At 36.9% G+C, this 12,852-nt stretch overlaps 1 protein-coding gene across 1 annotated transcript in view; it reads right to left on the bottom strand.

The window, feature by feature from the left end:
• The window catches only part of PRIM2 (DNA primase subunit 2), a 182,604-nt gene extending 170,379 nt beyond the window's left edge, over positions 1-12,225 (bottom strand). The window contains exons 1-5 of the mRNA XM_088795636.1: positions 12,151-12,225; positions 11,229-11,393; positions 9,312-9,415; positions 6,491-6,570; positions 5,006-5,126 (exon numbers count right to left, since the gene is read on the bottom strand). Coding sequence (XP_088651762.1) covers positions 5,006-5,126; positions 6,491-6,570; positions 9,312-9,415; positions 11,229-11,382 — 459 coding nt within the window. The 5' untranslated portion in view covers positions 11,383-11,393; positions 12,151-12,225. The remainder of the gene's footprint in view (positions 1-5,005; positions 5,127-6,490; positions 6,571-9,311; positions 9,416-11,228; positions 11,394-12,150) is intronic.
• Between the last annotated feature and the right edge of the window lie 627 nt (positions 12,226-12,852).

Below are 12,852 nucleotides of genomic sequence, written 5' to 3' on the forward strand. Positions count from 1 at the left end.
AAAAAGAAATATGGAAATACTTTGAAATAATGAATATGAAACACACCATTCTAAAACTCATGGAACGCGTCTAAGGGAAATTTATATAGCTGTAAATGTCTACATTAAAAAAGAAAAAAAACACTTCAAATCAGTAACCTAAACTTCCACCTTAAGAAACTAGAAGAGAAGAGCAAACTAAACCCAAAGTAGGAAGGAAATAATAAAGATTGATAATGATAATAAAGAGCAGAAATTAAAGAAATAAAGAATAGAAAAATAGAGAAAAATCTATCTCTCTCTTCAGTCAAGTTAGTTATTTGAAGAGATCAACAAAATTGATAAACCTCTACCTAAATAACCAAATAAAAGAAGACTCAAATTAGTAAATCAGAATGAAACAGAAGACATGATTACCAATTTTACAGAAATAAAAATTATAAGGGAATTCTATGAAAAACTTCATGTATCAATTAGATAACTTAGATGAAATGGACAAATTCTTAGAAAACACAAATTACCAAAACTGATTCAAGAATAGAAAATTTAAATAGATCTATAACAAGTAAAGAGAATGAATTAGTAATTTTAAAACAACCCAAAGAGAAGCCTAGGCCTAGATAGATTCACTAGTAAATTCTACCAAACACTTGAAGAATTAGCACTAATCCTTCACAACCTTTTCTAAAAAACAGAAGAGGAAGAAACACTTCACAACTCATTGAATGAGACCAGTATTGCTCTGATACCAAAACCAGACAAAGACATCACAAGGAAACTACAGACTAATATCCCTTATCAATAAATACAAAAATACCAACAAATCAAATGTAGCAATATATAAAAAGGATCATACAGCATGACCATGGGCGCTTTATCCCAGGAATATACCAGCAAAGTTGGTTTAACATCCAAAAATCAATTAATGTAACATGCCATATAAACAAAATAAAGGACAAAACCATATGATCATCTCAAAAGGTACAGAAAAAGCACTTGACAAAATCTAGCAACCTTTAATGATGAAAACACTTAACTAAAATTAGAAAGAAATTTCCTCAGTTTGGTAAAGGGCATCTACAAAAACCTCATAGTAAACACCATATGTCATAGTAAGTAAGCATCATATGTCATAAAAAAGACTGAATACTTTCCTTCTAAAACCACAAAAGAGACAAGAATGTCCACTATTGCCACTTCTGTTCAACACTGTACAGCTTCTAGATAGGGAAATTAGGTAAAAATAAAGAAATAAAAAGCATCCATATTTGAAAGGAGTAAGATTATCTCTATTTGTAGAGACAAAATCTCCTAAGGAATCTAGTAAAAACTATTAGAACTAATAAATGACTTCCATAAGGTTGCAGGATAAAAGATCAATATACAAAAATTAATTGGATTTCTATACACTAGCAATGAACATTCAAAAAATGAAATAAAGAAAACAACTCCATTTACAATGACATTAAAAAATGAAATACTTTGGTATAAATTTAACAAAAAAAGTACATAATTTTGAAGAAAATTTTTTTAAACCTTAAGAAATAGAAAAATATCCAATGTTCATGGATCAGAAGACAATATTAAGATAGTAATGTTCCCCCAATTGATCTACATAGTCTCAGTAAACCCAATCTGAATTCCAGCCGTCTTATTTGTAGAAACTCACAAATATCTCTAAAAATCATAAGAAAATGCAAGAAACCCAAAATAGCCAAAATAATCTTGAAAAAAGAACAAAGTTAGAGGACTCATATTTCTCAATTTCAAATCTTAAGAGAAAACTACAGTGATCAAGACCACATAGGACTGACATAAGGATAGACATACAGCTCAAAGAAATGAGTACCGAAATAAACCAATTTGTGGTCCACTGTCTTTTGACAAGAATGACAAGACAATTCAATGAGGAAATAGCCACTTCAACAAACGATGCTGGGACAACTGGATATCCACATGCAAAAGAATGAAAGTGAACCCTTATTTCATACTATACAGAAATTAACTCAAAATGGACCATAGACTTAAACATAAAAACGGAAACTATAAAACTCTTAGAGAAAACCATCGGAGTAAATCTTCATGACCTGCCTTTTATCAAAGCCTTCTTCGATATTAACACCCAAAGCACAAGTGACAAAAGAATAAAGTAGATAAATTAGACTTCATCCAAATTAAAACCTTTTGTGTTGCAAATGACACTATCAAAAAAAAAAAAAGAAATGACAACTCTCAGAATGGGAGAAAATACTTGTAAATCATATATCTTACAAAGGACTGGCTTGCAGAATATGTAAGGAATTCTTAACACAACAAAAAAGGAAAACTCAATTTGTAAATGGACGAAGGATTTGAATAGACATTTCTCCAAAGAAGACATACACATAACCAATATGCACATGAAAAGATGCTCAACATCATTAGTCATTAGGGAAAAGGCAAATCAAAAGCTGACTATCACTTCATACCCACTAAGATGGCTATATTCAAAAAACAGGTGACAATTGCTAGTGAGAATGTGACGAAACTGAAATCCTCATACACTGGTAAGATATATAATAGTGCAGTCACTGTGGAAAACAGTTGCATAGTTCCACAAAAGTTTAAACACAGAATTACCCCATGACCTAGCAATTCCACTCCAAGGTATATACCTGAAAGAAATGAAAAAATATCCACACAAAATCTTGCACACAGATATTCATCACAGCATTATTCATAATAGCCGAAATGTTGAAATAACCCAAATGTCCATCAACTGCTAAATAGAGAAAATATTATTTGACAATAAAAAGGAATGAAGTACTGATACATGCTACAACAGAGATGAAACTTGAAAATATTATGCTAAGTGAAGGAAATCAGTAACAAAAGATAAGATATGATTTCATTTATATGAAATGTCCAGGATAGACAAATTCACAGAAACAGAAAGTACATTAGTGGTTACCAGGGGATAAGAGAGGGAGAAATGGAGACTGACTACTAATGGGTATGAGTTTCTTTTTCAGGATAAGGAAATGTTCTAAAATTAGGTTGTGTTGATGGTTGCATAATTCTGTGATTACACTAAAAAGCAATGAATTGTACAGTATAAAAGGGTGAAATTCAAGATATGTGAATTCTATCTCAATAAAGCTATTACAAAATAATCATACTTGTGATCTCACTAACATGTGGGATATAAAAAAGGCGAACTCATAGAAGCAGAGAGTAGAATGGTGATTGCCGGGGACTGGGGGGCAGGGGATCGAAGGGGGAATGAGGAGATGTTGGCCAAAGGGTACAAACTTCCAGCTATAAGAGGAAGAAGTTCCGGGGATCTAATGTACAGCATGGTGACTACAGTTAATATTACCGTATGGCATACATGAAAGTTGCTCTGAGAGTAGATTTTAAATGTTCTCACCACAAGAACAACAACAAAATGGTAATTATGTGAGGTGAAGGATATGTTAACTGACCTTACTGGGTTAAACATTTCACAATATCTACGTGTATCAAATCATCACACTACACCCCTTAAAATTACACAATGTTGTCTATCAATTATATCTCAAAATTGGGGGGAGACATCTGATGCTATTTATATAAAGTTCAAAAACAGGCAGAATTAATTTATAAGTCATGACAGCGGTGACTTTTAGGTGGGAGACAGGAGGTAGTGAATGGGAGGAGGCACGAGGGACACAGGATGACAGCAGTGCCCTATTGCATAAACTTGGTAATGTTTACTTGTGAGACTTCACAGGGCGGTACAGTTATGATTTGTGCACTCTTCTGTATACGTTATACTTCAATTCAAAAAGTTTTTTAAAAAGAAAAAACATCGTTTTTACTTAAAAAAATTATACTTGACAATATGTGAAGACACTCTAGAACAAAGTAAAATCTTCTCAAGGACACTTTGTGTCTATGACATAATAAAATCAATAACAATAAAATCAAATTTCAATAACAGCAAAAGACAAATTATTATTAATAAGAATGATAAATTAACCATAGCTAATATTAGCAACGAACTTCGCTAAGGATCAAAGTTAAAAGCAAAGTGGAAAATGCATGGGGTTTGGGTGAGCAGATCCTGGGCTTGGCACTTTTCCATGCCTAGGTAGATGTTATTTAGAAATCTCATTGGCTCTTGATGAGAAATGACAGAAATTGTGGAAAGTGCCTTCCTAGCACATAATAGATATTAAATGTCTATGGTTTATTTACTTCCTTCATGGAAACTCTTTTTTCAACTCAATAACCCACACCGATTCTTACTAGAGAGGGTAGGTACATCTTCCACTTCTCAGATAGGACAATGTCTTTCACCTACTCCAATTTCTACTTTATTTTATTTTGGCCTAAAGTCACCCATTCTCACACAGAAGTAGAATCTCAACCAGTCCTACTACCAGCTGACTGCTCTAAATATCTTCCAAAACAGAATTTTTCTATCTCCCATCACAGCATAAAGTCACCTAAAACACATAAATTCTATGTCCACCCACAATATTTATCCCTGCTAAACACATCCCAGACATTGCTCCTTTTTTATATAATTAGCACATGTAAATCATTCAGATTTGTCTGCAAAATTATTTTTTAGAACTATTCAGAGATTTTACTGACAACTGACTTTTAAAATAAAGTATTAATCCCTCTCAACTTCATTATTAGAAACAAGTACTAGCACTTCTGTTTTCTTAAATGCATTATTAGCTTTAAATGTTTGGCCTAGACGATTCTGGTTAAAGATAAACTTTTATAAATTAAATCTTCCTGTGCTTGCATTAATCACATATTTAATAGAGCAACTAAACGTGAGGCTTTAGTATAAGGAGCCCCATTTCTTCTAGTCACGGAAAGGGAAAGGTTCATTACCATGCAAAGACAATTGTGGAAAGAATTATATTATTTCAGGCAGGTTCTTAGGCAGAAAATGTAAAAAGAACAAACTCATTAATACCACCACTTAAAGCAACAGGGAGGGATGAATACTGAAAGCAACTGCAAATGACTACAAAAATATACTTACAGCCTCAAACTGCAAATGGCTATCCCTTAAGAAATCTTGAATTTTGTCCTTGGGTAAAATACTGAATCGAAATCGAAGGAGATCCATTTCTTGTTGAATAAACCAGCGTCTGAGATCTTCACTGAAATGAGATGGGAAAATTGTTAAGTATAAATGAAAAGTCCAATGATTATTTTAAAAATCCACCAATTAGTAATTCTAAGAAATTTCTATGAAACAATATTCAAACAAAAGCAAGATGCCAATAGAAGTTAAAAGTATACAAGTCCTAGAGTATCAATATCACACACCACAATATTCCACGGATATGCTGAATATGGGGAAGAGGTGTTATGAACATAAAATTAAAATAAATATATACAGAATACTTCAAGCCTAGCTGCATTATCAAATAATATTAAAAAAAATAGTCCACTGCATTAATGTAACAGCAAAATAGTCAATTACATTAAAAAATGGGGCATTCCTTCTGTCTAGGGTGGTTTCATCAATGCCAAATGAACCCAAATTTTTAAAGGTAACTTTCTCTCTTAATAGATTATGATCAGATAAACTTCACAAAGTAAATTTTGCTTACAGCTTTGTAGTTAATCATTTCACAAAATTTAAGATGCACTGTATACCTCAATTTTTTAAAAGCCAACATACAAATACTGTATGTAAATTTACAAGACAGACACATAGTGGGTATTATTGTTGTTATAATTATGCCACTGTATGTAAAATATGATTTAGTTGTTTTTTTTCTGAAGTGACTCTCACATTGTCAGCAATTCATTTACAGCATAAATTGCATAAACTACATATGCTTTTTTACAAAAGAGAATATCTAGGACCAAAGCTGGTCAATAATTTCTCAGTTTTTGTCTTGGGTAGTAAACAACTCAATATTTTGATTTGATAAGCCTATTAATTAAAAAAAGAAAAAGAAAAGAAACTTGTATGTTATTTAGCCAAAATTAATACAGCAAAAAAACGGTTAAAAAAAAAAAAAGGCAACTAACTCCTTGTCCCTCTGGGTGGCACTGTTGACTTATAAGAAATCAACTACCAAAGGAAAAGCTCTTAATCCAATGGTCACTAACCCTTTCATCCCAACTTCTAAAAACCCGTATCTAATTTAAGTGTGTATTTGATTCATTACTTCTTATAAATATTACTACTTTTTTTTGCAAATAAAATATCAAAAGTCCTTCTTCCTAATGAAATCCTGTCCAATTTTAAATCCCAGATGAAGTCTCTCCCACAAAGTTAAAAAAGCATTTCAACAAGGCAAAATTTGCAATAGAATTTTTTTCCGACATTTTGTAGTAAACAACTTGTCTCAAACAATTCACTGCAACAATGCTCTGCCCATGAACCACTGGTTTCTGATGTTATTCTGAGTTTTCTCCCACATTCAGTACAGTACATGTTAGCTTTCCATGGACCAGTTTATAACCCAAGACGTCAGGTTTGACTGTGAGAGTATAAATGTATACTTACGACTGGCAATAAGCAAGGCGCACAATAAAGTGAGAAATATGGTCTCTTCTTCTAGGTTCATATTCATCTTCTAAGTTTTCCTTAAAAATAATGGCACATGAATAAAATCAATGCATGAGAATAGCAAGAGGTGTAAAGAAATACTGAGTCAGCATAAGTCAATGTAAAGTAAAAGTTTCAAAAACACAAATTTCACAATATGCATTTCAGGATAATTATCGGTTTACTTAAGTTAGCCATCAGGCAAAACTGAGAACAGATCTCATCTCAGCAAAACCTCCTGGGTTTGGACCACACCATTTTGTTCCTATCAGCAACTCCTCTCTTAACTTTCTATCCAGCATATACCCAGAGCACTCACCACTTCAACTACTTCTCACAACAACCCTCAACTTCTTGCTTTTCCACCTTCCAGCAAAACCTTGATTCTAAATTAATCGATAGCTATATTCTATAGTCCTATTCCCAAAATGCTGAGAACCTCTGGAGAAATAATACACAACTATGGGAATTTGGAATATTAAAAATTCCCAGCCTATAAGCTCAAATGGACCTTTACCAACAGCAAGCTTGAACAACCTTATTCAAGACCAAAACAGTAAAAGCAAGCGTGTCTTGAGCACTTATGAGGTCCAAGGCACAGTTTTAAGCATTTTTAACCTATTAACCCATTCAGTCTTTTAAAAAACCCTATGAGGTAGATACTACTTGCATCCCTATTTAAAGCTGAGGAAACTGGGGCACAGGGAAATCATATAACTTCTTCATGGTCACAAAACCTGTAAGCAGCAGTGCTGGGATCTGACGCATAAATATCTCTTTCTTCACTTCTTAGAAAGCTGTTTCAGTCTTCACTGGCTGACCCAAGCTCCCTAGCACCCCACCTTCCCCTTCTCTCTCAGCAGATGACTTCACCAAACTTGCAGAAAATAAAGGCCACCCGGCTGACTTCAGCTCCACGCTTCTGTGCCCACATGTTGTGTTGCCTTCCCTTCCTTCTCCATGGACAAAGCATCTGTCCTTCTTCCTACGGAAAGCTAATCCCTACACGTAACCCTGCAGCCCACCTACTCTTGCTCTTGATTTACCAAATGCTCTCTCAAAATACCTTCAAGCTCCCCTCCTCTTCTAGATCTTTCTGCTTAGCTTATACACATGTATAACTATCTCCTGCCATGTTTGTATGTATACACATATACATAGTCGTATGTGTCTATCTTCTCTTTTCCCTACAACTTCCTCTATATTCAGCTCTGTTTCTCCCGTCCTTTCAGCTGAATATCTTAAAAGAGTGCATATTCCATATCCAACTCCCCACCTCCCTTCCCCAATCACTGTCATCATTCAGGCTTCTACTTCTATTTACAAAGAGTAGAATCAATGGATTCTGTATAACTCATCTTACATGATCCATCCTAAACTTCTGAGACTGCTGTGGTTAAGTGCATTACAACATTTTGGAGACAACAGCCTCGGATTTGAATCTTGGCTCCATCATTTACTATCTCATAAGCTTGGACAAGCTACTTAGCCTATCTATAACTCAGTGTCCTCATCTATAAAATAGGAATGCTAATAGTACCTACCTTATAAGACTGTTGTCTGGATTACATGGGTTAATGTATGTAATACTCTTAGAACAAGCTCTGGGGCATAGTAAGCATAACAGAAATGTTTGCAGTTGTTATTCCTTTAATGTTATTATCAGTATCATGATCATTATTGAAACTCCTGCCTTCCTTGGCTGCTGTGACACTATCATCCTGGCTGATCTCCTGCCTCTCAGGCCGCTCCTTCTCTGACTCCTTCCCAGACTCCTCCAATTCTGCTTCACCTTCAAACTGGCATTCCTCATGTCCTGCCCTCCATCATCTTCTCTTCTCACTCATATATTTCCCTACGGTGCTCTCACCTACTCCTAATGATTCCCACCTTCCACTTAAATCTATACTCCCACACCAGATTGCTCCGAAGTCCAGACCTGTATGCATATCCAACGGTCCACTAGACATCTCCACAGGCACCTCAGAATCATGTCTAAAACTAAACTCGACATCTTCCTTCTAAGTCTTACTTCTCCTCCTGTGTATCATATCTCAAAATACCGCTACCATCCATCCACCTTGTTGTCCCAACTAGGAACCTGCGTGTCATTCATAACTCTTCTCTCTCCCTTCTCCCTGCAACCAGTCACCAAAATCTTTTGATTCCACCGTAATATCTCTTCGATCAGTCTTCTTCTCTCCATTCAATTCACTCTCATCATTTCTACGCTCCTAACTGGTTTTCCTACCAGTATGAGCCTGTCAATCTGCTGTTGGCAGTCATTTTCCCAAAATAAAAATCTAATCACACCCATTAAGATGCAATTCCAGCATTACTTCCTCTCGGAAGCCTTCCCGAACCACCCTACTCCGAACTGGCTGATTACACGTGCTATTGGAGTTCCTGCATCACGCGTCTAATAACAGCATTCATTATCCTGGAATGCACAGGAACATTTGGCGGTGTCTGGAAACATCTAGTGGGTAGAAGCCAGGAATGCCACTGCGCATCCTACAATGCACAGGACAGTCCCTGCAACAAGGAATTATCATGCCCAAAACGTCCACAGTCCCAAAGTTGACAAACCCGGCCACATTACAATCATCTGATTCCAGGTTAATCACCCCTAGTAGACAATAGGTACCTTCAGGCAGAGTCTCTGCTGTATTATCTTTATGAAAGCCCTGTGCCTAGTACAAGACCTTTCCCACAACTGATACTCAGTACATGAACATATACAAACTGAAAGAACCTTCCTTTCCCCTCTTTTACTTACTCTGAAGGAAAACTTGACCCTTCGAAGCTCAGCCTCCAACTTATTCTGGTATTGCTCAGTTCCTTTCACGTAGCTCACACCAAGATTTTCAACTGCTTTTAGCACTAAAAGAAAAAAAAAATCATTACTAAAAGGAAGAAAAACATGTAAATGCAAGATAATTTTTAAAAACTAAATCCAAAACAAATAATATCTATCGATAGCAATTCCATAAGTACTTGCTTATAAAAGATGACAAGTTGTAACAGTTTTATTTTCTGAAAGTACATTATACTAATTATATATGTTTAAAGATCTTTATGAATCTTCATTCATGGGTAGAAAATATCAATGTCCCACAGAATAATCTAATACCAGGGGTCCTCAACCAGGGGGAAGAGAGGAATAGTGGATAATCACTGCCACACTGAGCCATTGTGGTTGAGGAACAGAAAAAGGTGCCCATATGGAAAAAAGATTAATGTTTGAATCAATGTTTGCATCATTCATGTGGAGCTGCCTGTTAGGCAGTCTGCTTCATTTACTCAGCACATACTCGTCAGAAAAATAGCCATTCCTTTCCGATTTAGCACAGGAGAAGAAGCAAGGCCCTCCAATCACCCAAATGAACCATCCTAAATAGATGCTACATCCTGTTTACAAGTTTCTAAAGCTCCTTATCAATTCTTCTTCAGATGAATTTGTCTTCCATCAATACAGAAAGAGGCATTTTTTAACTCACGAACAAAATGCTTCTAAAATAAATCCTGAACATAAACCTATGTCCCATAGGTACCACCTTAATAACGTATCCCAAAGCAAACTAATTATCTTCCCCCTAGCCCTGCTTCTCTTCTGGCTATTCTCATCCCCACTACTTTAGTCACTCCTACCTGTTCCCTCAATGCTCACATCCAAACAGACCAAATCCTGTCAACAATACCTCCTCAGTGTCCTTTAAATCTCTCCTTTCCCATCACTGCCACTGCCAATGCCTAGTTCAGGCCAATACAAGGGGAGACCCTTCTAAGTGAAAAACCCAAGGTACACTTTTCAGTCATCATCTTAATCTCTATGAAACATCTGGCACTGCTAAGCTTCCTAAAACCCCTTTCTCCCTTGTCAACCCTCTTTCATTCAACAAAGAGATACTGAGTCCCCTCTCTCTGTATCAGATCTCATCCTGCTCCTCTAAAAATGATGAACATTATCTCATCTCTTCTTATGATTTTCCCACAAGGATATCCTGGAACATAAACTCTGAAGACAGTGCCATTATTTGTTTCAGTTCATGCCAAGCTCATTCCTTTCTTCCACCAATACACAGAGGATAAGAAGGCCCCCAGTACAGTTGTCACATCCTTCTTACACCCATTACACCATTAGCGTGGCATAAATTGCCCTTGGTTATCCATACTTCTCCATCTACCCTGAACTTGTCAATGTTCCCACTAATAAGACATTCTCTCTCATGCCTCCAAGCCTTTGTACAGGTCATTATCTCTATCTGGAAAAACCCTTCACATCTTCTGTGTTGAGAAACTTCTATTCAACCTTCAAGGTCCAGATCACATTTCAACTTCTCTAAGTCTTCTTTAATCAGACCTAGTCACTCGCACCTCTATGTTTCAATAGCACTACTACTTACCTCTAGTACAGCATTTAAAATACTAAATTATAATTATCATTTTGGACGTCTGTTTCAAAGATGAGAATTACAGTATTCATCTCAAAATCCCTACCACCCAGAACACAGTGGACTCACCAAATATGCACTGTACAGTAAATAAATGCATACCAAACCCTCAATAGCAAACCTTCAATAAATATTTGTTGAATGAATTGCTTAACGAAGGAAATAAATTACCCACACTCATTCCCACAAAGTATAAGTGAGGTTCTCAAGAATATATAAATTCTAATTCAAATATCACTCACATTTAACTCTATCAATCGCCAAGTTTTCAAACTCCATCAAAGAGATGTTTTCAGAAGGCGGCTGCAAGTAAAACTGAAGGCTATGAGGGTAGCAAGTATTCCTCTGATCACCTATCAACCTCTGTTTCTTCCGCTTTGCTCCAGAAAACTCCATCTTGTTAGCTTCTAAGGAAGCACATAAAAAGATTGAAATGATGGAAAGTGGAGTAGAAAACAAACCTAAATAAATAAATCAGTAAGTAAAAACTCCACACGCACAGAAAAAAAAAAAAAACGAAGTTGAAGGGCATGCACAAAATATTAACAGTGGTTATAACCCCTGGGCGATGTCTTTCTGTATTTTCCAGATTTTCAACGAAACACCTGTAACGACTTTGTAATGGGGAGAGGAGTGTGTGCTAGAGAAGATGCAGGTGGTGATCCCAACATGAAAATCAGGTGATGTTGCCTGCTCATTACAGGTCTGTGTGCTACGGTCCTTAGATCTCCGCAGTCCCAAGCGTTACAATGAGGTTTCCTACGTGCTTCAATCCTGAACTCGGAGGAAAGCGCGCTAGATTTTATCCATTAAGAAACTTAATGGACAGGGTCCAGTTACTCACTTCCTCTTTTGTGACCCTGGCAAACAGAACAACTGTCTGTCGAATCCAGTCTTTCGGAACTCCCTTTAGAGAGCATCCACAAGTTCGTTATAAAAATTCCTACTCCCATCCTACCCGACTCTCCTCCGGGGAAGCTGTCTACTCCACTCACCGGCACCTCCGTCTCTGCCCCAAACAACTAACCAGTACCCAACACCCCTATCCCCCGCCAGAGCAACACTTCTGCTCCCACCGCCCGCAAAGCCCTCTCCCTTCTTTCTCGATGAGCGAGCCTCAACACCAGAATTACTCTCCATCCTAAATCCACGGGTTTCTCTTACCTGCAACGACACCAAATGCGAAAAAACACCCGCCTGCAGCTGGTTTCCCGGGTGGCGGGAGATTTCACTTGTCAGGAAGCGGAAGTGATGACACAAGTCCCGCCCCCTGACGTCCCGCCCACCCCGCGCGGGCGCTCAGCGGGCGCACCTGGGAACGTTTTGTATGGGGATCCCGTAGCTTTTGACAGTTGACATTGGGGTGTTCGGATGCTAGTGGCAAAAATTTCCACACGCCGAAGAGTGTAGTATCAATGACTCTGGTTGGGGACGCTAACAAAGATTCCATAAGTTGAAAGTGTGGCACTTGAACCCACAAGGCTGGCACTCATCACTTTCGATCTGGAGAGGAATGGAGGAAGGATAGGCATTAACTGAGCTCTGTTATTGCACCTGGCTCACTATTACCGTGTTTCCCTGAAAATAAGACGTAGCCGGATAATCAGCTCTATGCGTCTTTTGGAGTAAAAATTAATATAAGACCTGGTCTTATTTTACTATAATATAAGACCCGGGTAATATAATACTGGGTCTTATACTAATTTTTGCTCCAAAAGTCGCATTAGAGCTGATTGTCCCGCTAGGTCTTATTTTCAGGGAAACGGGGCTCTGTTTCCTCTTGTTTAATCTTTCAGCGACCCTGTAGCCCTATTCTACAGATGAGAAAAGAGAAACTAAAAGATCCTGTTGGCGCATCTATGTACA

The sequence above is a fragment of the Rhinolophus sinicus genome, chromosome 2, assembly GCF_057876585.1.
Source record: "Rhinolophus sinicus isolate RSI-liver-muscle chromosome 2, RSI-T2T, whole genome shotgun sequence".
NCBI classification, from domain to species: Eukaryota; Metazoa; Chordata; class Mammalia; order Chiroptera; family Rhinolophidae; genus Rhinolophus; species Rhinolophus sinicus.